Source organism: Hyla sarda, chromosome 3 (genome assembly GCF_029499605.1).
Source record: "Hyla sarda isolate aHylSar1 chromosome 3, aHylSar1.hap1, whole genome shotgun sequence".
In the NCBI taxonomy this organism is placed as follows: domain Eukaryota; kingdom Metazoa; phylum Chordata; class Amphibia; order Anura; family Hylidae; genus Hyla; species Hyla sarda.
The window spans coordinates 139,452,684-139,475,220 of record NC_079191.1 but is presented as its reverse complement, the minus strand read 5'-3'; the positions used below and the strand labels follow the sequence as shown (position 1 = coordinate 139,475,220).

Genomic DNA, 22,537 nt, shown 5'->3' with positions numbered 1-22,537 from the left:
TACATACATACATACTAATGGCTGGAGAGAGCTTGGTACACTTATACTTGGTTACTTATAAGTAAACTAAAAATATAGTAGAGTAAAATCAACCCTAACCCACCTACTTATGTGAGAGTAGAGTTTTTCATCTGAAGTTCCATGCAAGTCTCTGGGGCTTCCGATTCATCTCCTGATGGCATTACACTTGGGCTGGCAGAGTTTACAGGGGACTTTTATACATCCTGCCAACTTTCCACCAGGCAGGTGCAGAGAGTAGTTAGTGGTGTAGATGGGATATTAGGACAAGAGTGTCATTGTTGCTTTTAGGTTTAGGTAGGGAGACTGGGCAAAGCTGTGTAATAGGCTAGTATTTTAAAGGGGTACTCTGCTGCTCAGCATTTGGAACAAACTGTTCCGAATCCTGGACCCGGTGCCGGGAGCTCGTGATGTCATAGCACCGCCCCCTCCTGACATCACGCCCAGCCCCCTTAATGCAAGTCTACGGGAGGGGGCGTGACGGCTGTCACGCCCCCTCCCGTAGACTTGCATTGAGGTGGCGTGGCGTCATGAGGCGAGGCTATGATGTCATGAGCTCCCGGCGCCGGCTCCAGCGGTCGGAAAAGTTTGTTCCAATCGCTGAGCAACGGAGTACCCCTTTAATAGGAAAATGTGTTTAGAAAAGATTATGGGCTTTACTAGAACTGCAAGAGCTAGCTCCAATATCCTATCTATGGCAAAAAGTCCTGACATGATAAAGGGGTTTGTTTATTACCATATTTGCATTATTGTTCTACAGTGTTTTGTGCAAAAACATATGGTTTGTCTTCTATTTTTAAAGGGTACCTCAAAAAATACCTTTTTACCTGGTAGCAGAATCCACGCACAAAATCCTGTCGACTCCATACTTGGCGCTAAAGTGAGCGGTAGACGTAATTGCAAGTTTATTGGACTTTTCTATGTACTACTCTCTTTAGTGCAGAAGTATGGAGTTGTGGGGATTTTATGCATGGATCCTGCCATCTGGTGAGGAGAGTACCCTTTTAAATCCATGGTTTGCCTCCGTTTTGTGTCACTGCAAATATTTTTGCTGCCGTTTTGTTAGAAAAAAGGGAAAAATAACTATGTAGGCATATCCCAAGTGCTTGAAAGTAAAAAAATGTTGATGTATTGTAAAAACCCAAATTAATTCTAAGATTTTTAATTGTTTTAACTTACTGACCTATTGTGTTTTATTTTTTTATTTTTTACAGGCGCTTGAGCACCAAAAGAAAGAATTTGTAAAATATTCTAAAAGTTTTAGTGATACTCTCAAAACCTATTTTAAAGATGGAAAGTAAGTACTGTTCTCTAAAGTGACTTACAGTCCTGTACTTCACAGTAGGAAATAAGAGCTGTGTATCGATTGGCCCTTTAGTGGCAGCAGTCCAAGATTGGCCAGCAGTGTGTAGTATAGTGTTTCCCAACCATAGTGGCGCCAACTGTTGCAAAACTGCAACTCCCAGCATGCCCAGATAGTCTTTGGACAGCCCAGATATGTAGTTGTGCATTAGGAGGCACTCTGCATAATTCGGTGGACACCGCTCACAGCGAGGCAAGCATAAAATACCCAGCAAGCTCCGTTCATGAGTCCTATTAATTGGAATAGGGCTCGTGCACGGAACTTGCTGGGTTTGGTATGGTTGCCTCGGCAACCCTACTACCTGGTGTAAGTGCATGGCACTGCATCAATATTTTTGTTGACATACAGTAAAGGGCTCTAGAATGAGAAATGGTTTACCAAATGGAATACATCTGTCTGGGTCTTCTTGCTGAGACCATATATTTTTTATTCTGGCTGTAAGTTACATTGCCACATGTATCATTTGCAGCATGATCCAAACTTTTTAGGCCGCGTTTACACTTGTGAAGCTCCGGACCGAAAACTTCCATCTGGGGCTTCCAAGCGCGGTGCTAGGATCGCGCAGACATTGCCGTTCACATAAACAGCAATGTCTGCGGATCGGATTTCGCCAGAACCTTGAGCAGGTGCAATGTTCTGGCTGAATTATTATTATTTATTAATTTTTTATCGGAATCTTCCGTCAGAAATTTCCAGTGTAAATGGGTTCACGGAAACCCCACGCACCTGCATGTTAAGCTTCATGCAGTGGAATTTCCGACCCGACATTCCGGAGCAGAATTCTGGTGGGAAATTTCTAAATGTGAACCTGGCCTTTTATAAGCTTGATAGCTGAGGTCTGTATTAGCATAGTGGGTAGATTTGTGACTCATTGAGTCCTGTAAGGGTATTATTTGCTTTGTGATATGGTCACTGGATAGGAGTCTATGAAAATGTGTCTGGGGTGGCAATTTGTTTTTGGAAACTATTTATTGCTTGAATAGTCTGTATGTTACAAAGCTGTAATTCAATAGGATTTCTGACCTGAATCCAGCCTAATGCAGAAAAGTTTCTCCCACTTAAATATAACTTTACAATCTTATTGCTTTTGGAAGTCAGTTTGTCATGAAGCTATAAATCGTATAGCTGTTTTCTTTTTATACATTTAGGTGAGTACTAGTGGATGAAACTGCATCTACAGCTCAACTTTGGGGGGGAAAAAAAAAGCACTTCTTGGTTCTGTAGACCTGTGTCACATGATCACTCTCTACTATGCGTTGCATGGGGTGAAATTGCAGCTGTATTGGTACTGTATGTCACATGACCAATCAACATGGAGAACATGGGGACATTATGGCATATCCAGACTTGGAAAGTAGTGTCTGCACCACATTTAGATATTTCGGGCAGAACAGTGACCTGCTTTATCTAACTTTTTCCTTTTTTTTTCTCTTGCAGGGCATTAAATGTATTTATAAGTGCCAACCGCCTAATTCATCAAACCAACTTGATACTCCAGACCTTTAAAACTGTGGCCTGAAATGTGTAAATGAATGAGAGCTGTAATTTTAAGTGGTGGACAGAGCTACTTTTATTATGTAAATTAAGTTTTGACTGTATAAATTATCAGTTCCGCCAGAGGGACATAAATGCAGGATGTTTAATGGGATTATTGCCATCTTACACCATATTTTTGTAAGATTTATTGTAGCTTATCATAATCTCACAATGAAGATTTTGCATCACTTTTTGCTATTATCATTCTTTTCAGAATTATAAGCCAAAAGAATTTACGCCTTAATGTGTCATTATATAACATTCCTTATAAGAATTGTAAATATTGGTGTTCTGTTTCTGACATTTTAACTTGAAACCGAAGAGCTGCAAGATTATGTATTTAACAATATTTGGTGGCAAATATTCAATAAATAGTTTACAACTGTTAAACTCTATTTTCTTGGTAGATTGTTGTCTTTTCTGACTGTGACCCAGACCGTTTTTCTGATAGTAGACTGACCATGTAAACCCCGTGACCAGTGCTGACCAAGGACACCCCCACCAGTGCTGACCAAGGACACCCCCACCAGTGCTGACCAAGGACACCCCCACCAGTGCTGACCAAGGACACCCCCACCAGTGCTGACCAAGGACACCCCCACCAGTGCTGACCAAGGACACCCCCACCAGTGCTGACCAAGGACACCCCCACCAGTGCTGACCAAGGACACCCCCACCAGTGCTGACCAAGGACACCCCCACCAGTGCTGACCAAGGACACCCCCACCAGTGCTGACCAAGGACACCCCCACCAGTGCTGACCAAGGACACCCCCACCAGTGCTGACCAAGGACACCCCCACCAGGGCTGACCATGTAAACCCCCACCAGGGCTGACCATGTAAACCCCCCCACCAGGGCTGACCATGTAAACCCCCCCACCAGGGCTGACCATGTAAACCCCCCCACCAGGGCTGACCGTGTAAACCCCCCCACCAGGGCTGACCGTGTAAACCCCCCACCAGGGCTGACCATGTAAACCCCCCCCACCGGGGCTGACCATGGAAGCCCCCACCGGGGCTGACCATGGAAACCCCCACCGGGGCTGACCAAGGAAACCCCCACCGGGGCTGACCAAGGAAACCCCCACCGGGGCTGACCAAGGAAACCCCCACCGGGGCTGACCAAGGAAACCCCCACCGGGGCTGACCAAGGAAACCCCCACCGGGGCTGACCAAGGAAACCCCCACCGGGGCTGACCAAGGAAACCCCCACCTGTGCATGATCAGTCTGGACTGATCCAGATGTATGTGAGGCTGCCCTGTGTGGCAGATTCAGAATGATACGCCAGCTGCAAGCTTTCCAATACAGTTTAAGTAATTTCGATGTGCATGGGATGACCACAATTCCTTTGTCCAAAGCTATGCACCCTCTGCTCCTAGCACCACCCACATGGAGCCCACTGGGTGTTCTCCTTGGCTGCCCGGCACAGTTCAGTCCCTTTACTAGTTAGTCACTCCCCTCACTGGTCACCACCTTTATTCCCCTACTTAACAACCACTAGTTTGTACTGTAAGGCTATGTCTACATGGTAGAATTTCAGTGTGGAATTCAGCACAGAAATTCAGCAGCAGCAGAATCCCATTGATTTCAAAAGGGATTCTGCGTCACTGTGCAGACAGCAGAATTTCCGCAATGTTTCTGGTACGGAAATCCTGATTCCTACATCCGCAAAAAACATTGAACGTGTTCAGCGTTTCTACGGAGTAAGCACAGAAATGCATTGCCATCTATTAAGATAGCGGATTTCCGAGTGGTGTTATGTTATGCCGGCGCCCGCAGTTTGTAGAATGTCCGCAGGGAGAGTTTCCATGTAGACCTTCTGTTGTGTGAACCCGGCCTTAGGTTAGATTTACGCTATTGAATCTCCGGATGGACTAAATCCGGTCAGAGATTTCAGGTGCGGCTAGGACCGCGCAGACATTGCCATCCCCATATACAGCAATGTCTGCAAACAAGTTTTAAAGTTCTGGTGGAATTTACAGGGCGGAAAGTCTACCTCGAAAACTCTGCAGTATGCACGGTGTATAAGAATCCCATTGCCAGCAAAGGAATTTCCAAGCGCAGAGTTCAAAACAGAGTTCAGCTCAAAAATTCCGTAGTGTGAACCCCGGCCTTATACTTTCCTCTATCCTATAATCTAGCACAGTGTTTCCCAACCAGGGTGCCTCCAGCTGTTGCAAAACTACAGCTCCCAACAGGCCTTTGGCTGTCCAGTCCAGGCATGCTGGTAGTTGTAGTTTTGCAATAGCTGAAGGCACCATGGTTGGGAAACACTGATCTAGCAGCCAAGGGGGAACGCCCTTTAGGCTTCAAATCCTAATTTGCATATCTATAAAGAGTACCTATCATCCTCCTAACTCTAAGCTACTCTGAGCTTGCGTGTGTCCTGCCTGCAGTCTGGCATGAGTCTAAGTACATAGGCTTGCTAGTGAGACCCCTAGTGGTCACTTTTTTAATAGTAAAAAAAAAAAAAACAAAGGATGCAACATTTTTAATACAAACCAATTAGAAAGATAATCATTAAGGCTTGATCTACACTATATCAAAAGTTTTGTTTTGATGATGGGTACCATTTAAACTCTGATAACTGCACTGGAAGGGTCAGGTAACTAATAAGAGGTATGTTAATTATATATTGCAGTGGTCTCCAACCTGCGGGCATCCAGATGTTGCAATACTACAACTCCCAGCATGCCCGGACAGCCAACGGCTGTCCGGGCATGCTGGGAGTTGTAGTTTTGCAACATCTGGAGGTCCGCAGGTTGGAGACCACTGACATATTGCATCAGTTTGTCATCTATATTGCCCTAGTAATACATCCGTATAGGGGCTAGCTTACATTGTTTAATTTCCTCCCTAGAAGACAACCTCAGTATTACTGATTGATAATGCTGACCCATTATTATTGATATACTCGTCTATAATACTGATACACTATGATCTGTAATATGTTCATCTTACAAATGTTTCCGTGGTTGCTTGTGTAAAACTGGTGTCCTTACTGGCAGATTGTAATGGACACCCTATCGCCTCCTGCTGTATTTCCATGTGACTGTTTCTTAATTTAAACTGTATTCCACATCCCTTCTCTTACACAAGTTTTGCACTACAACAAGCCAAGACTAATGTAGATAGTGTGTATGGAAATGACCCTCTACATCACTATTAGAGATGAGCGAACTTACAGTAAATTCGACTCGTCACGAACTTCTCGGCTCGGCAGTTGATGGCTTTTCCTGCGTAAATTAGTTCAGCCTTCAGGTGCTCCGGTGGGCTGGAAAAGGTGGATACATTCCTAGGAAAGAGTCTCCTAGGACTGTATCCACCTTTTCCGGAGCACCGGAAAGCTGAACTAATTTATGCAGGAAAAGTCATCAACTGCCGAGCCGAGAAGTTCGTGACGAATCGAATTTACTGTAAGTTCGCTCATCTCTAATCACTATCCCCAGGTCTCCATAACACACTACCTGGCAGATCCAGGAGACATGTTCTCATAATATTGGAAATGTGATTCATTGAGAATTCTCCCAATGGATCTTGGCAACAGCCTAAAAATGTTGGCTTTTTTTAGGAGTGCATAGAAAGCGGCAATTTGTAGACATTCAATTTGTAGAATCTGTATGATCCTGTGGTAAGATCTTTGTGTTAGTTCAGCTGCATTTAGTTATGTATTGAGACTTATTCTCGATTATTTTATTCTGAAAACTCTGAAGAAACCTGAACATCTGCTGTCACTGACCTCCCTGCTGTTAAAGGGGTTATCAAGGGTAAAAACTTTTTTTCATAGATAAACTGGCTCCAGAAAGTTAAACAGATTTGTAAATTACTTCTATTAAAAAATCTTAATCCTTTCAGTACTTAGGAGCTTCTGAAGTTAAGGTTGTTCTTTTCTAAGTGCTCTCTGATGACACGTGTCTCGGGAACCGCCCAGTTTAGAAGCAAATCCCCATGGCAAATCTCTTCTAAACTGGGCGGTTCCTGAGACACGTGTCATCAGAGATTACTTAACTTCAGAAGCTCCTAAGGTTGTTCTTTTCTGTCTAAGTAATCTCTGATGACACGTGTCTCAGGAACCGCCCAGTTTAGAAGAGATTTGCCATGGGGATTTGCTTCTAAACTGGGCGGTTCCCGAGACACGTGTCATCAGAGAGCACTTAGAAAAGAACAACCTTAACTTCAGAAGCTCATAAGTACTGAAAGGATTAAGATTTTTTAATAGAAGTAATTTACAAATCTGTTTAACTTTCTGGAGCCAGTTGATGATATATATATATATATATATATAAGTTTTTTTTCCTGGATAACTAACCCCTTTAAGTTCCAAAATTTATAGGGCTTCTGTGGAGTTTTTTTGGCGGTTCCTCTGGGCAGTTTTTCATTGTACCACTGAGTTATTGGTAGAATAGTTCATAGAGCATATTGTCTCTTCTACCTGTGGTTTTAATGGGACCAGCCTTCATTTGACTGCAAAATAAACTGGTGTAGCAGTTTCCCTTAGCAAATCTATCAGACCGTCTTCTCCATCTTTCCAGGTTAAAAATGGAAAGATGTGATCTGACCGGGTGTGCACTACACGAGCTCTAGTTCTGTACATGTGGTCCGTACTCTACAGGTTGTATATTCCTCATCATGACGCACAGGTTAAAGAGAAGCAGCTTAGGGATGCAGCAGTCCCGCCATAGTGTCAGATCCCAACAGCGTTACCAAGAAAGCACACGCCTAGGAAAGATTTACTATTGAAAATCATCAGAATGGTTTCCTAATAAGATTAATAAAAAAAAATGCTTAGGTGGGGGTGGGGGGGCTAATGAACTGGTAGCAGAAAATTAATCAGATTTGTCAATTACTTATATTTAGAAATCTTAATCTTTCCTGTTCTTAGCTGCTGTATGCTCCAGAGGAAGTTGTGTAGTTCTTTTCTGTCTGCCCACAGTGCTCTCTGCTGACACCTCTGTCCTTGTCAGGAACTGTCCAGAGCAGGATAGGTTCTCTATGGGGATTTGCTCCTGCTCTGGACAGGTGACGGCAGAACTAGACAACTTCCTCTGGAGTATACTGCAGCTGATACTTACAGGAAAGATTTTTAAATATAAGTAATTAACAAATCTGTATGACTGTAAAAGCCTTTTTTCCCCTCGGAGTACACCTTTTAAGCATTCATCCAGCAGGCTTCATTTGGTAAATGAGAGAGGTCCTTGTATATGCCTTGACCTGATCCATGGATCCTTATCTACAAAATAGGCCAAAAGTGTCATTTTGCAACGAGGACATATGCACCAGGGTTTGCTGGATGGAATAGTGCAGACCCCCATCCAGCTGAATCCCGTAAAAAAGGGTGTATGTATGTGTATATGATGGATGCTGCTGATGGTATACATGTCAGGCACTTCCCCAACAAATACATCAGATCAGACCGTGCCAACTCCCAGCCTTACATGCCTAGCACTGCATTTATTATTTTATATATGATAAGTTTTACATACTTTTATGTCTCTCTTGTAAAGGGCCCCAACTTGCCAGAAATGGGGCATAGCTTGTGTGCAACTTTGTCATATAATACCCAAAAGTTGTGGCATAATGTTTTAGAGTAGAATCAGCCATCTACAGTGCTCCCTCAACTTACAATGGCCTCAACATACAATATCTTTTCTGGACCATTGTAAGTTTGAAACCAGACTCAACATACAATGTACAGGCAGTTTAGATCTGCATAACCTGTCAATGGCTGGAAGATCTGACCAATCAGAATGGACATTCACTGGTAAAACCTCTGTATTACTGAAGCGTATGCACTGACTGGTGTCTGGTAGCGCCCCCTACAGTACAAGGAGATATTACATGTTCTGTACCATGGTTAGCTGCTCCTTTGGACACCAGATGAGGGCGGCTCCATTACTTTTTTAGGACATTGTGTGTACTGTACAGGACCCTGCAGAAGCTCCTGTCCTCTACATAGACCAATGTTTCCCAACTAGGGTGCCTCCAGCTGTTGCAAAACTACAACTCCCAGCATGCCTGGACAGCCTTCGGCTGTCCGGGCATGCTGGGAGTTGTAGTTTTGCAACAGCTGGCGGCACCCTAGTCGGGAAACACTGACATAGTGATATACAGCTCCCAGCAGATCTTTCTTACTTTTATATGTAAGGACTTGCTTTATTTATATTAGTCTGGGTTCACACTACGTTTTTGCCATATTGTTTTCAGTCCGTTTTTCTAAAGAAAACCGCATGGCAAAAAAACGGATGGAACAGTATGGAAAAAAGTAAACCGTATGCGTTTTTAAACAGTATACTGTTTTTAAAAGTGCATACAGTTCCGTCAGTTTTTATAGAAAAAAAATCCATACGTTTTTTAAAATGTTGTCCATTTTTAATGGGAGGGGTCTTGGGTAGGGACTTTAGGATTCAAATGCGCATGTGCAAAGTAAAAACGTATACGTTTTTCCCCTATGGAACCGTATACATGTGCGTCTCCCATTGACGTCCATGTTAAAAAAAACAAAAAACTTATGCGGCTGCAGTACGGTTTTTAAACCGGAGTCAAAACCGTGGTTGACCACAATTTTGTCTCCGGTTTAAAAACCGGACTGTAACCGCATATGTTTTTTTTTTAACATGGACGTCAATGGGAAACGCACATGTATACGGTTCCATACGGGAAAAACTTATACGTTTTTACTTTGCACATGCGCATTTGAATCCTAAAGTCCCTACCCAAGACCCCTCCCATTAAAAATGGAAATTTAAAAAAACGTATGGATTTTTTTTTCTATAAAAACTGACGGAACTGTATGCACTTTTAAAAACAGTATACTGTTTAAAAACGCATACGGTTTACTTTTTCCCATACTGTTCCATCCGGTTTTTTGCCATACGGTTTTCTTTAGAAAAACGGATTGAAAACAGTATGGCAAAAACGTAGTGTGAACCCAGCCTTGGTTATCTACTTATTTTTCTTTAATCCTCACTTTTTTCCTATTTTTGGATGACATTTTGGTGCCTTTAGAACCAATTACCAGGTTTTCATAGAGTTCTGGTCTCAACATACAATGGTTTCAACATACAATGGTCTTCCTGGAAGCAATTAATATTGTAACTTGAGGGACCACTGTAATAGTTGGTCTAAACTAGACAGTGTAAGGGTGCGTTCCCACAGTGCGTATACGCAGCGTATTTGACGCTGCGCAAAATTTATGGCAGCAGCGGGATATATGCTGCGTATTCATTGCTCACTATACACACAGGGCTTTCCGACGGCAGCCCTATGCGTGTAGTGAGTTTTAGAGGCGGGGCCGTGTGCCGGCGTGTCTGTGATGCGCGGCTCCGCCTCCAAAACTCACTGCACACACAGGGCTGCCACCGGAAAGCACTGTGTGTATAGTGAGCAAGGAATACGCAGTGTATTTCCCGCTGCTGCCGTAAATTTTGCGCAGCGTCAAATACGCTGCGTATACTCCCTCTGGGAACGCACCCTAAAGCTGTGCCAAAAAAATCAAGTTCAGGAAATTCCCTAATTTCTAGTGCTAGTTGGACAATACAGGCTCATCATGGAGTACATGTGTATCAAACAAATTCCAGGGCAATTTGGAAATATGTATTAATCAAATAGGTTCACAGTGATAACTTTGGGTCACAAATTATTTTTTTTTTTTTAAGGTATGTATATTGCTGTGTAAACGCACAGCAATATAATACATATACAGCTAGTTTATTGGAAGATCAACGCATGGAGCAATGTAGAGATGAGCGAACTTACAGTAAATTTGATTCATCACGAACTTCTCGGCTCGGCAGTTGATGACTTATCCTGCATGAATTAGTTCAGCTTTCCGGTGCTCCGGTGGGCTGGAAAAGGTGGATACAGTCCTAGGGGACTCTTTCCTAGGAATGTATCCACCTTTTCCAGCCCACCGGAGCACCTGAAGGCTGAACTAATTTACGCAGGAAAAGTCATCAACTGCCGAGCCGAGAAGTTCGTGACGAATCGAATTTGCTGTAAGTTCGCTCATCTCTAGAGCAATGTATTCCAGCCTTGTGTGTGTTCAGTTACAAGACATAATGTGTTGTCCAGCTCTGTGTAGAGTTGCTATGAAACAAGAGGCCTGGAAATACAAAAGCATTCCTTCTCACACCCAGGAAATCGAGGGACTGGAGACGACTGTCCAATGTGACTACTTACAACCCAACTATACGTGTTTATTGCGGTATGTAACACAACAGCTCTGGCTTCTACCAGTTATGTTAGTGTTCCTAATAAGTACGCTGCTTATATTTGTAGCCACTGCTTATAATGCAGGACCTGAGTGTTAAGACACCAAGGATTTGATTAAGGAAGAAGAGATGAACAGCCAAAACCCTCCTGTTATTGAAAGACAGCCCAGCTCCCTCGCTCTGCCAAGTGAAGAAGGTTCAGAAGGTGGCAGACATCTAGGGGAATCAATCGAAAACAGGCTTAGCATAAAGGATTTTACTGAAATTCAAAATCTGTTTAAGGTAAGTTAAGAAATAAGTGGTAAACAAGAAATGTTCCTGTTATTTCCTTAGAGTTGTCGATCATTAAAGTTTTCACTTCGGGAACTTTTAAACATTGATCTTGGTTGGTTTAACTGTCTACCTGTACATTCTTAAATGGGTTAATCCGGTGTGTAGTTCTTTCCAGTCTGACCACAGTGCTCTCTGCTGTCACCTCTGTCTGTCCGGAACTGTCCAGAGCAGGAGATGTTTGCTATGGGGATTTTCTCCTGCTCTGGACAGTTCCTAACACGGACAAAGGTGGCAGCAGAGAGCACTGTGGTCAGACAGAAAAGAACTACTCTACTTCAAATGGAGCATACAGCAGCTAAATACAGGAAGGGTTAAGATTTTTAAATAGAAGTAATTTACAAAAATGTTTAACTTTCTGGCACCAGTTGATTTGAAATCATTTGTTTTTTCACCAGAGTTCCCCTTTAAGCCAGTGTTTTCCAAACAATGTGTCTGGAGTTGTTGCAAGGCTACAATACCCAGCATGCTGAGAGTTGTAGTTTTACAATAGCTGTAGATACCCTGTTTGGAAAACAATGGCCTAAAGGGGTATGCCGGTGGAAAATATTTTTTATAAAGGGGGGGCAGAAAGTTATACAGATTTGTAAATTACTTCTATTTAAAATCTTAATCCTTCCAGTACTTATCAGCTGCTGTATGCTCCACAGAAGGTTCTTTTCTTTTTGAATTTATTTTCTGTCTGACCACACTGCTCTCTGCTGACACCTCTGCCCATGTCAGGAAAAGTCCAGAGCAGGAGCAAATCCCCATAGCAAACCACCTGCTCTGGACAGTTCCTGACATGGACAGAGGTGGCAGCAGAGAGCACTGTGGTCAGATAGAAAAGAATTTCAAAAAGAACTTCCTCTGGAGCATACAGCAGCTAAGTACTGTATAACTTTCTGGCACCAGTTGATTTAAAAAAAAAATCAACAGTGCAGGACGCCGCAGGAGCCAGAAGCAGCACGGACCCCGGGAACAGGTAATTATAAAACCCGGGGTGGGGGAGGCAATGGGACAGCGCGGCGGTCGTCTGTGGCTAGGGGGGCAGCGGCGGCGGCATTATTGGCATATCCGCAAGGTAATTGCCCATACCGATAATGTCCAAAATTGTGAGTATCGGCTGATAATATCGGCCAAACCAATAATCTGTCGATCCCTAGTTTCAAATAGTGTTGAGCGGCATAGGCCATATTCGAATTCGCGAATATATGGACGAATATTCGTCATATATTCGCGAATATTCGCATATTCGTAACAGTCTCGTTTTATTTTCGCATAAGCTAAAATTAACATATGCAAAAAATTAGCATACACAAAATTAGCATAGGCGAAAATTCGCACACCAGTCTCACACAGTAGTATTAGAGCCTTCTTTACACCACACAAGCTGGAAGCAGAGAGGGATGATCACTGTGATGTATACTGTGAAAAAAAAAAAAAAAAAAAAACTAATATTCGTAATTACGAATATATAGTGCTATATTCGCGAATATGCGATATTCGCAAATAAAATTTGCATTGCGAATATTCGCGAGCAACACTAGTTTCAAATACCAAAAATATTACTGGAGATTACCCAACATTGGGGCCACTGGGCCTCGTATATAAATCAGTTCTAAGGAACCAGTTATCGATTCCCATGTTAGGTTTCAAAATACAAAATAAAACATCAAAGTGATCTGGTTGGTTGTTGCCCCATTCAGCTTAGCACTATTCACTTAGAGAGCCTTTAAACCAGAATAATCTTATGTCTGATATCATTTTGAAAAATAATAAAATCATTTCTGAATTTCCTGTTGTACAACCTTGTTTATATTTAGACAACAATTTTAGGTTTTTGCCCTTTATACAGCTCCAGAATGTGGAAGCTGAATGATACCAAGTTGCTTCCCAGGAGCGGTCCTGGTGTGGATAGCTGGCTCAGCTGACCGGAAGACACTGGCGTGAGGCACTAAAGGATCAGGCAGAGATTAGTGAAACAGAGAGTCTGTAATGGGAAAACTGAGCACTAATGGGTTAGGCAAGGCAAGTCGGGGTCCAGACATTAGTCATTGGCAGGTGGCAAGGTTGCATGTTCAGGTAAACAGAAATCAGTTTAGTCAACAGACAGGAAAGTCATGGCACATACCCCTAGTCCGTAATCAGGGTCAAGCACAGAAGAGTCAGTATGGTACACAGGTATCAGGCAAGTGCAGTCAGGAGAAACAGGCACAGGTCAGGTTCAGGAAGACACTGATTAAGGTCAGAAATACAGCACACCTTCACTACAGACACAAGGAGCCACAATATTGCTCAGGTGCAGATAAGCAGCTGGAACAACTTTACTCTTTAACTGGTGCTGATCCTGTCCCGGTTTTCATCCTTTTATGTCTCCTAATTCCCTTGTTTATGTTGCACACACTGCATGCAGTTCACTGAGGAAGGGGTGTTTCCACATGAGATGACACTTTGCCCTCACATCTCATGTAGGAACTTCTTTCCTCACTTCTCTGCTGCTTTGTGACACGCCACTGGCTCACACAGCAGGCTTCTTGACAAGCCAAGAGCCTGCCCATAGCCCTGTTTCTCTCTTTCACAATAACTGTATTTTGTCTCAGCCAAGACAAAGGCCATAGCTGCAAGTACAAAATAGTGTCCTGGATAGTGGAGGGGCCCCTAGTGGTAACAATTGTAAAGTTTTTTTTTTGTTTTTTCTTTTTTTCCCCAAAACTATACACATAACCAATTTATATTACAAACATACATATAATGTTATTATCTACATTATATAAAACATTTTTGCAAATGACAGTGCCCATTTAAAGGGGTACTTTCCTTGACAAATTTTTTTTTTAAATCAATTGGTGCCAGAAAGTTAAACAGATTTGTAAATTACTTCTATTAAAAAAATCTTAACTTCCTGTGGAGCATACAACAACTGGCAAGTACAGGAAGGATTCTTTTCTTTTTTAATTTCTTTTCTGTCTGACCACAGTGCTCTCTGCTGACACCTCTGTCTATATTAGGAACTGTCTGGGGCAGCATAGGTTTGCTATGAGGATTCACTCCTACTCTGGACCTTAAAATGGACAGAGGTGTCAGCAGAGAGCACTGTGGTCAGGCAGAAAGGAAATTCAAAAAGAAAAGAACTTCCTGTGGAGGATAGAAGAACTGATGAATACAGGAAGGATTAAGATTTTTATAAAGAAGTAATTTACATATCTGTTTAACTTTCTGGCACCAGTTGATTAAAAAAATAAAAAATAAAATGTTTTCCAGGGGAGTACCCCTTTAAATAGGCAATACTGAGCAGGGATGGGTAGGGAACAGATGAGAAGTGTGTGCAATGGCTCTTTAAGTTGCAAGAAGAGCACATACGCCCCCTACAGGCCAGTGCAAGAAGTGGAATAGTGGAATAGTCAGCATAAAGGCAGCAGAGAGCAGGCACTGGCCATGAGCCGGCGACAGTGAGTTACCAGCATAACATTCAGATAACACCATAGGGGAACATGAATTCAGGCTTAGAATTAAACAGGCTGTCTAGTATAAGTAGAAGAAACAGCACCACGCCATGGGCTGTGACTGGTGTTACAGCTCATCTCCATTCAAGTCTTTCAAATCACATCCTAGAGCGAGGTTGTTTCTTAGTGACATTGTTTCTTTTCCCTTTAAATCCAAACAACAAGAGATATTTTGTGCTCCTGATCAGCAGAGATAATTCCAGGGTCAAACACAAGAAACATTTCCCACCCTGTTATAATGACAAACTATTGACAATGATGTCATATATATGCACTTGGGTCTGTATTACTGCTATACAACCTTAATCCAGTAATTAAAAACCTGTCTTTCAACTGTATAGTGAAACCTACCTAATGATCAGCTGGTGTAAGTAAGTGCTCTTGTGTCTACTCAGCTGTTGTCACCAAGAAAACCTGTTAGTGCTGCAGCAATGCAAGACCAATTGGAACAGCTCTTAATGGTGTTTTCACATGTACAGTATTCTGCGCAGATTTCATGTGCAGGATTTTGAATGACTGAACACAACTTGAAATCCTGCACATCAAATCTGCACAGAATACTGTACATGTGAATAGATCCTAAAGGAGTATTCCGGTGGAAAACTTTTTTTTTTTTTTTTTTTTTTTTTTTTTTATAAACTGGTACCAGAAAGTTAAACAGATTTGTAAATTACTTCTATTAAAAAATCTTAATCCTTCCATTACTTATTAGCTGTTGAATACTACAGAAGAAATTATTTTCTTTTTGGAACACAGAGCTCTCTGCTGACATCACGAGCACAGTGCTCTCTGCTGACATCTCTGTCCATTTTAGGAACTGTCCAGAGTAGGAGAAATCCCCATAGCAAACATATGCTGCTCTGGACAGTTCCTAAAATGGACAGAGGTGTCAGCAGGGAGCACTGTGGTCCTGATTCAGCAGAGAGCTCTGTGTTCCTTAGTATTCAGCAGATAATAAGTACTGGAAGGATTAATTTTTTTTTTAATAGAAGTCATTTACATATCTGTTTAACTTTCTGGCACCTGTTGATTAAGGGAGTACCCCTTAAATTCTGGATGACTTTGGGTGGACTCTGTCTCATCTATATATATATATATACAGTACTCTATTAAAGGGGAACTCTGCCCCTAGACATCTTATCACCTATACAAAAGGATAGGGGGATAAGATGTCTGATCGCAGGGGTCCCGCCTCTGGGACCCCCGTGTTCTCTGTGCAGCACCCGGGGTCCGTTTAGAAAGCTAGGTGCGGGTGGCCGGGGTCGGGACATCACGGCCACGCCACCTCATGACGTCACGCCTTCCCCCCTCAATGTAAGTCTATGGGAGGGGGCGTGGCTGTTGTGTGGTTGTGACATCATGTGGGGGCATGGCCTTGATGTCACAACCCCCTCCGCTTGCTCCAAGCGTGCGGAACCAAATGTTCCTAACGCGGGGGCAGCTGAGTACCCTTTTAAGCACATGGGGATATGAAGTGTTACTTTATACCAAACCTCACATAGAAAGCAAGGAGTAGGATCCAGCTCTTATATGCAAATAAAACTTCTTTATTCAACAGACATAGTCAGGAATAGAAGGGTTACGCGTTTCAAGCGCTCTTAGTCATGACTAAAAGCGTATGACTAAGAGCGATTGGCGCTTGAAACGCGTAACCCTTCTATTCCTGACTACGTCTGTTGAATAAAGAAGTTTTATTTGCATTTAAGAGCTGGATCCTACTCCTTGCTTTCTATTTGTTCCGGTGTCGTCCAGCACCTGGATCCGTGCTCTGGCTGTCCGGGTGGGGTGAGCTGGTTGAACTTTCTCCTCAAACCTCACATAGTTACATTTACACTGGTATTTTTAGTTCAGCCTGCAAACCAATTTTCACCAAGCAGAAAATGCGAGATGGTTCCGACACCGCACAAACCATCCCTATCCTTGCTGACTGCACGAATTGGAATGATTGATCGATCAATTGACTGTCAGGGAACCCATTATACAGAAGCCATGAAACCACTGTTCAATATGGATTAAATTACAAAAAGTTATTTAATGCCTAAAATGAAGAACATGTCTCTGGTCGTCTTGCTAGCGAGAAGTAGATAAAGAGAATAGATTTGCTAACTTTGCAATTCCTACATCATGTACAGTTCTTATGGCAGAATCAATATTCAGATTTTGACATTACATTGGCCTACATTGAGAAACTTAGGTAGGTGATAGAGTTTGCCGACCTTATGTCAATCGTAACGATGTTATCTCATTTTCTTAATATAACACAATATTGTAATATCACTAATAAGCGTCCTTGTAAAATGTTGTCATACATATGTCTTCTCCCAGTCCCCAGAGCTAAATCCGCCAGAATGTATGAGCAAGGAGGAATTCATGGAGAGAACATATGCAGCCGTGAGGCGCGGTGTGAAAGAAGAATACGGGGATTTATTTGATAAGATAGATGTGAGTCGTGAAGGTTTCATTGATTGGGACAAATTAACATCCTTCATGCTGCTTGAGCTTTACGAGAAAGATGAACGAGTGAAATCATCAGTAATTCCCCAGTGGAAGGATATTCGCAGCCTTCCATTAATTCACAAGGAAAACATCCAAAAAGTAGTTTATTTGAAAGGTTCTTGCCGCTATGTAACTTTGAGCAAAGATGGATTACTGGGAGTCTGGGGAGAGAATTTAAAACTACAAAGAAGCCTGCGGATCTGCACAGATACCGTCAAGCTAAAAGATTTATGGGCAACCAGCTTGGTGTTTCTGGCCAATGTAAACAAGGTAAATATGGATGTAAATATAAGTAATGCATATATCAATAAGGCAAGGGTGGAGGGTTACATTGTGTGCTGTTTTCATTTTATCTGTCACGCAGGCTCGGCACAATGTGAAGTGTGTGCCCTGTGCTGGCACGGCTTAGGTATGGGAACAGGATCAAAAAATATAATTGCCAGTCTATGTAGAAAGGCTAAATAAATGAGCAATGTCACTAAGTAATAAAATGCATAAATCTTAATAGAAAAAAACCCCAGCACATTCATTATACATATCTGAAAGGTCTATGATAGGCGTAAACAAGGCATAGCCAGTGACCTGTCCCCACAGTTCATTTGTCCCATCACTGGGTTGTAACATTTTTTGTAATAAGAAGTGCAAAGCTACCTTAAAGTGTACCCGTCAGATCCAACAAAAAATGTTTTTTTTAATATATCACTCAGTACCTAATCCTGACCATGTACATCTAATTTTTATGTGTCTAGCACCTTTATTTTTTTATTACACTTTTAATTTAGCTCACTAGTCTGAATTCCTCTCAAAGGGAGGGGGCGTGGCCTCACTGTTCAGGTCTCCGCCCCCTTCCTCAGTATGCTGTCTGCTCACATCTCCCCTAGCATTAGCAAAACTACAACTCCCAGCTTGTCCTCACTGACAGTATCGGGACACAAGCTGATAGTGGGAGGATTTTTCCTCCAGTCGGGAGCCCTTCACTCACAGCTGTCAATCAAGGAAGTGTGTCCATGACATAGGTGATGACGCATGGACACAGCAGGACTAGTATGTGTCCAAGCAGGCAGGGGAAGCAGTTCTTTGACTGGCTTTTTCAATATGAAATACTGAAAATTTTCTAATGAAAGCAATTACAAAACCTATTGGTTATACATGCTTTACAACATATCAAAAGTTTTTGTATCTGACAGTGCCCATTTAAATCCTAAGGACCATACACCCCCTTCTCAGGATTAAATCACCATACCACAAGATTATAGCAATAACCATTTAGTTTACTTCCTCTATACCATAAGGAATTCATCTTAAAGGAGCCTGGTTCAAATCATGACATTTCATAATAACACCCAGGGACTTCATTTGCTCCTATCAAACCGAATGCCCTGCTTCTGATGCCACTTCAGTTCCGTGAGTCCCATATGAGTGTGTATAATGGGCATGTCCCATATTCCATTTTGATTGTTACAGCTTCTCAAAACTGAAATTGTGAAATGCCCTTGGGCGGTCCCCTTTAATCCTATGTACTTCACCAGGTAATATGGGCTCAATCTCTTTCTAATAGAATCCATTACCATACTGTATCCCGATTCCTTTAGAAATAGGATTTGTCACCCAGGACCTGTGCCTTTCTGGACCTCTTTTGCCTTTTTTATGATGCCACTAGCTCACCAACTGAGAAGACTAGTAAATATGCAATGGTAAACTGGCAGCTCTCATACTTATCAATTAAAGGGGTACTCCGCTGCTCAGCGTTTGGAACAAACTGTTCCGAACGCTGGAGCCGGCGCCGGGAGCTTGTGATGTCTTAGCCCTGCGTCCTCATGACATCACACCCGGCCCCCTCAATGCAAGTCTATGGGAGGGTGCGTGACGGCCATCATGCCCCCTCCCATAGACTTGCATTGAGGGGGCGGGGCTATTACGTCACGAGCTCCCGGCTCCAGCATTCGGAACAGTTTTCCAAACGCTGAGCAGCGGAGTACCCCTTTTAAAACCCCTCTAACTTATTAAATCAAGTTTATAAAACAAATAAAGTCAATGGGGGGAATTTATCATTATATATAGAGCTTTTTTTTTATTGTCTATTTTTTAACGCAAAAGAGGTTTTTTTGCATTTTTTTCTTGCACAAAATCTGATAGAATTCTTCATAGCCATGTCTATGGTTAAGTTTACCAAAGAGCACTTTCTACTGTAGAATCAAATTTATTAACTGCGTTTTTATTTTTTTATTTTTTTTTTTAAACCCCAAAAAATGCTCGAATGCACTTTTCTTGCCAAATATACACCACCTCGGAGGACACGTACCAAAGTGTTCTAAAGCATCTGAGAATGTGAAACTTGTGTTCCCCTTTGTATTTTGGAAGCAAAATATATTAACTATTCTGGGACAGTTAGGACTACTACTCCCATCATGGACAGACTCTGATGGGAGTTATAGTCCAGGGGCTGAGGGGCAGATCGCTCCGGATCATTCTCCAGAGACCCGCTACGATCCACATTTATTAACTGTAAAATCCGGCTGCACATGCTGCTACACTGTGATGCCCGCCGGCTCCTGTATACAGCTGTCACATTTCATAATCTCCGCCCGGTAGACGGGAGCTCTGATTGGTGAATAGCTATTCACCAATCAGAGCTCCTGTCTCCCGGTGGCGGGGATTATGAGCGGTGTATACAGGAGCTGGCGGGAAGCGCAGTGTAGCCGCATGTGCCGCCGGCTTTTACAGTTAATAAATGTGGATCTCAGCGGGTCTCCTTAGAATGACCTGGTGTGATCTGCACCTCAGCCTCTGGACTATAACTCCCATCATGGGCAGAGTCTGTTCCATGATGGGAGTAGTTTTACTAACGCAGCACTGAGGGATGGCACTTTCACATCCCCCGGATGCGGGACCTTTAGGACTACTACTCCCATCATGGCCAGACTCTGTCCATGATAGGAGTTATAGTCTAGGGGCTGAGGTGCAGATCGCAGCAGGTCATTCTCCAGAGACACGCTGCGATCCACATTTATTAAGTTAACAAGCCAGCGGCACATGCGGCTACACTGCGCTGCCCGCCAGCTCCATGCTCCTGTATACATCTCTCATAATTCATAATCTCCGCCGACGGGAGCTCTGATTGGTGAATAGCTATTCACTAATCAGAGCTCCTTTCTCCCGGCGGCGATTATGAATTATGAGCGGTGTATACAGGACCCAGCTGCGATCCGCATTTATTAACTGTAAAAGCCGTCAGCACATGCGGCTACACTGCACTCCCTGCCGGCTCCAGGCTCCTGTATACATCTCTCACAATTCATAATCGTCGCCGCTGGGAGACTGGAGCTCTGATTGGTGAAAAGCTATTCACCAATCAGAGCTCCCGTCTCCCGGCAGTGGGGATTATGAATTATAAGAAATGTATGCAGGAGCCGCCGGCTTGTTAACTTAAATACAGAACACAGCTGATCTCTGGAGAATGACCTGTTGCGATCTGCACCTCAGCCCCTGGACTATAGCTCCCATCATGGACGGAGTCCCATCATGGGACAAACTCTGCCCATGATGGGAGTTATAGTCCAGGGGCTGAGGGGCAGATCGCAGCAGGTGGCACATGCGGCTACATTGCGCTCCCTGCCAGCTCCTATATACACCGCTCAGAATTCATAATCCCCACCGCCGGGAGACAGGAGCTCTGATTGGTGAATAGTTATTCAACTATACAACTACTCCCATCTTTGGACAGACTCTGTCACATTATGGGAGTAGTAGTCCAAGGGCAGAGGGACAGATCGAGCTACACAGTCCAGGCCTGACTCTGTTCTCTTTATGCGGTTTGCATAATGGGAATAGAGCCTTTCTGGCAGTGTGTTCCAAAACATGGAGACTCCAGCTGTTGCTTAACTACAGCCCCCATGATGGGAGTTGTAGTTTAGCAACAATTGGAGGCTCCCTGTTTATGAACACGCTGCATTATGTGCCCTCTCCCCAGGGGAGAGCGCAAAAAATGTACTAAACCATATTTCTTGTTTTTCTTTTCTTCTCATTTCAGATACCTGAATGCAGAGGACTATGTCAGATTTGGTGGACTGCGATGATGACCAGCGTTTTTTTTTTATTTCTATAAAATGGTTAACGAGTGCTGTGGGGGAGTGTTTTTTTTAATAAAAAATGTTTTAATGTTTCAATGTGTTGTGTTTTTTATAATAGAATTTTTTTCAGGCTTAGTAGTGAAAGCCGTCTTATAGACTAAATCCATTACTATGCCAGGGCTTAGCGTTAGCCCCAAAATCAGCTAATGCTAACCTCTAATTATTACCCGATAGCTACCACCACAGGGGTGCCGGGAAGAGCCGGTACCAACAGGCCCAGAGCGTAGGGCCTAGGCGCTAACAGGCTGGCATTATTTAGGCTGGGGAGGTCCAGTAACAATGGTCCTCGACCATCCTGGTAACGTCAGGCTGTTGCTGCTTGGTTGGTATCTGGCTGATAATGAAAAAATGGGGGAACCACACACATTTTTTAAATGTATTTATTTAAAATAATTAAGAAAATAATGCATAGGGTTCCCCCAATTTTCAATGTCAGCCAGATACCAACCAAGCAGCAACAGCCTGATGTTACCAGGGTGGGCGAGGACCATTGTTACTGGCCCTCCCCAGCCTAAATAACGCCAGCCTGTTACCGCCTAGGCCCAGTAGCGCCATTTTTGATGTTCCGGGCCTGTTGGTACCGGCTCTTCCCGGAACCCCTGTGGCAGTGGGTACCGGGGTAATAATTGGGAGTAAGCACTAACTGATTTTGGGGCTAACGCTAAGCCCTGGCTTAGTAATGGATTCTGTCTACAAGACGGCTTCCACTATAAAGTCTGAAAATTCAATTATAAAAAACACAACACATTGAAAAACATGTTTTATTTAAAAAAAAAAAAAAAAAAAACACTCCCCCACAGTCCTCGTTAACCCTTTTATTGTCATTTAAAAAAACACTGGTCATCGTCACAGTTTGCTGAATCTGACGTAGTCCTCCGCATTCACGTATCTAAAATGAGAAGAAAACAAAAACTACAACCATTTCTGTGATTTCTACACTATCAAAAAGCTGGTGTGAAATGTTTTA

The 22,537-nt window shown here is 42.9% G+C and overlaps 2 protein-coding genes across 3 annotated transcripts in view; both read left to right on the top strand.

The window, feature by feature from the left end:
- PDCD10 (programmed cell death 10) overlaps positions 1–3,312 on the top strand; it is a 46,631-nt gene extending 43,319 nt beyond the window's left edge. The window contains exons 7-8 of the mRNA XM_056565106.1: positions 1,233–1,315; positions 2,819–3,312. Coding sequence (XP_056421081.1) covers positions 1,233–1,315; positions 2,819–2,900 — 165 coding nt within the window. The 3' untranslated portion in view covers positions 2,901–3,312. The remainder of the gene's footprint in view (positions 1–1,232; positions 1,316–2,818) is intronic.
- A 7,747-nt stretch (positions 3,313–11,059) lies between these two features.
- The window catches only part of WDR49 (WD repeat domain 49), a 117,938-nt gene continuing 106,460 nt past the window's right edge, over positions 11,060–22,537 (top strand). For both annotated transcript variants that reach the window (XM_056565094.1, XM_056565093.1), the window contains exons 1-2: positions 11,060–11,411; positions 17,270–17,710. In XM_056565094.1, the coding sequence (XP_056421069.1) occupies positions 11,259–11,411; positions 17,270–17,710 (594 nt within the window). In that variant the 5' untranslated portion in view covers positions 11,060–11,258. The remainder of the gene's footprint in view (positions 11,412–17,269; positions 17,711–22,537) is intronic.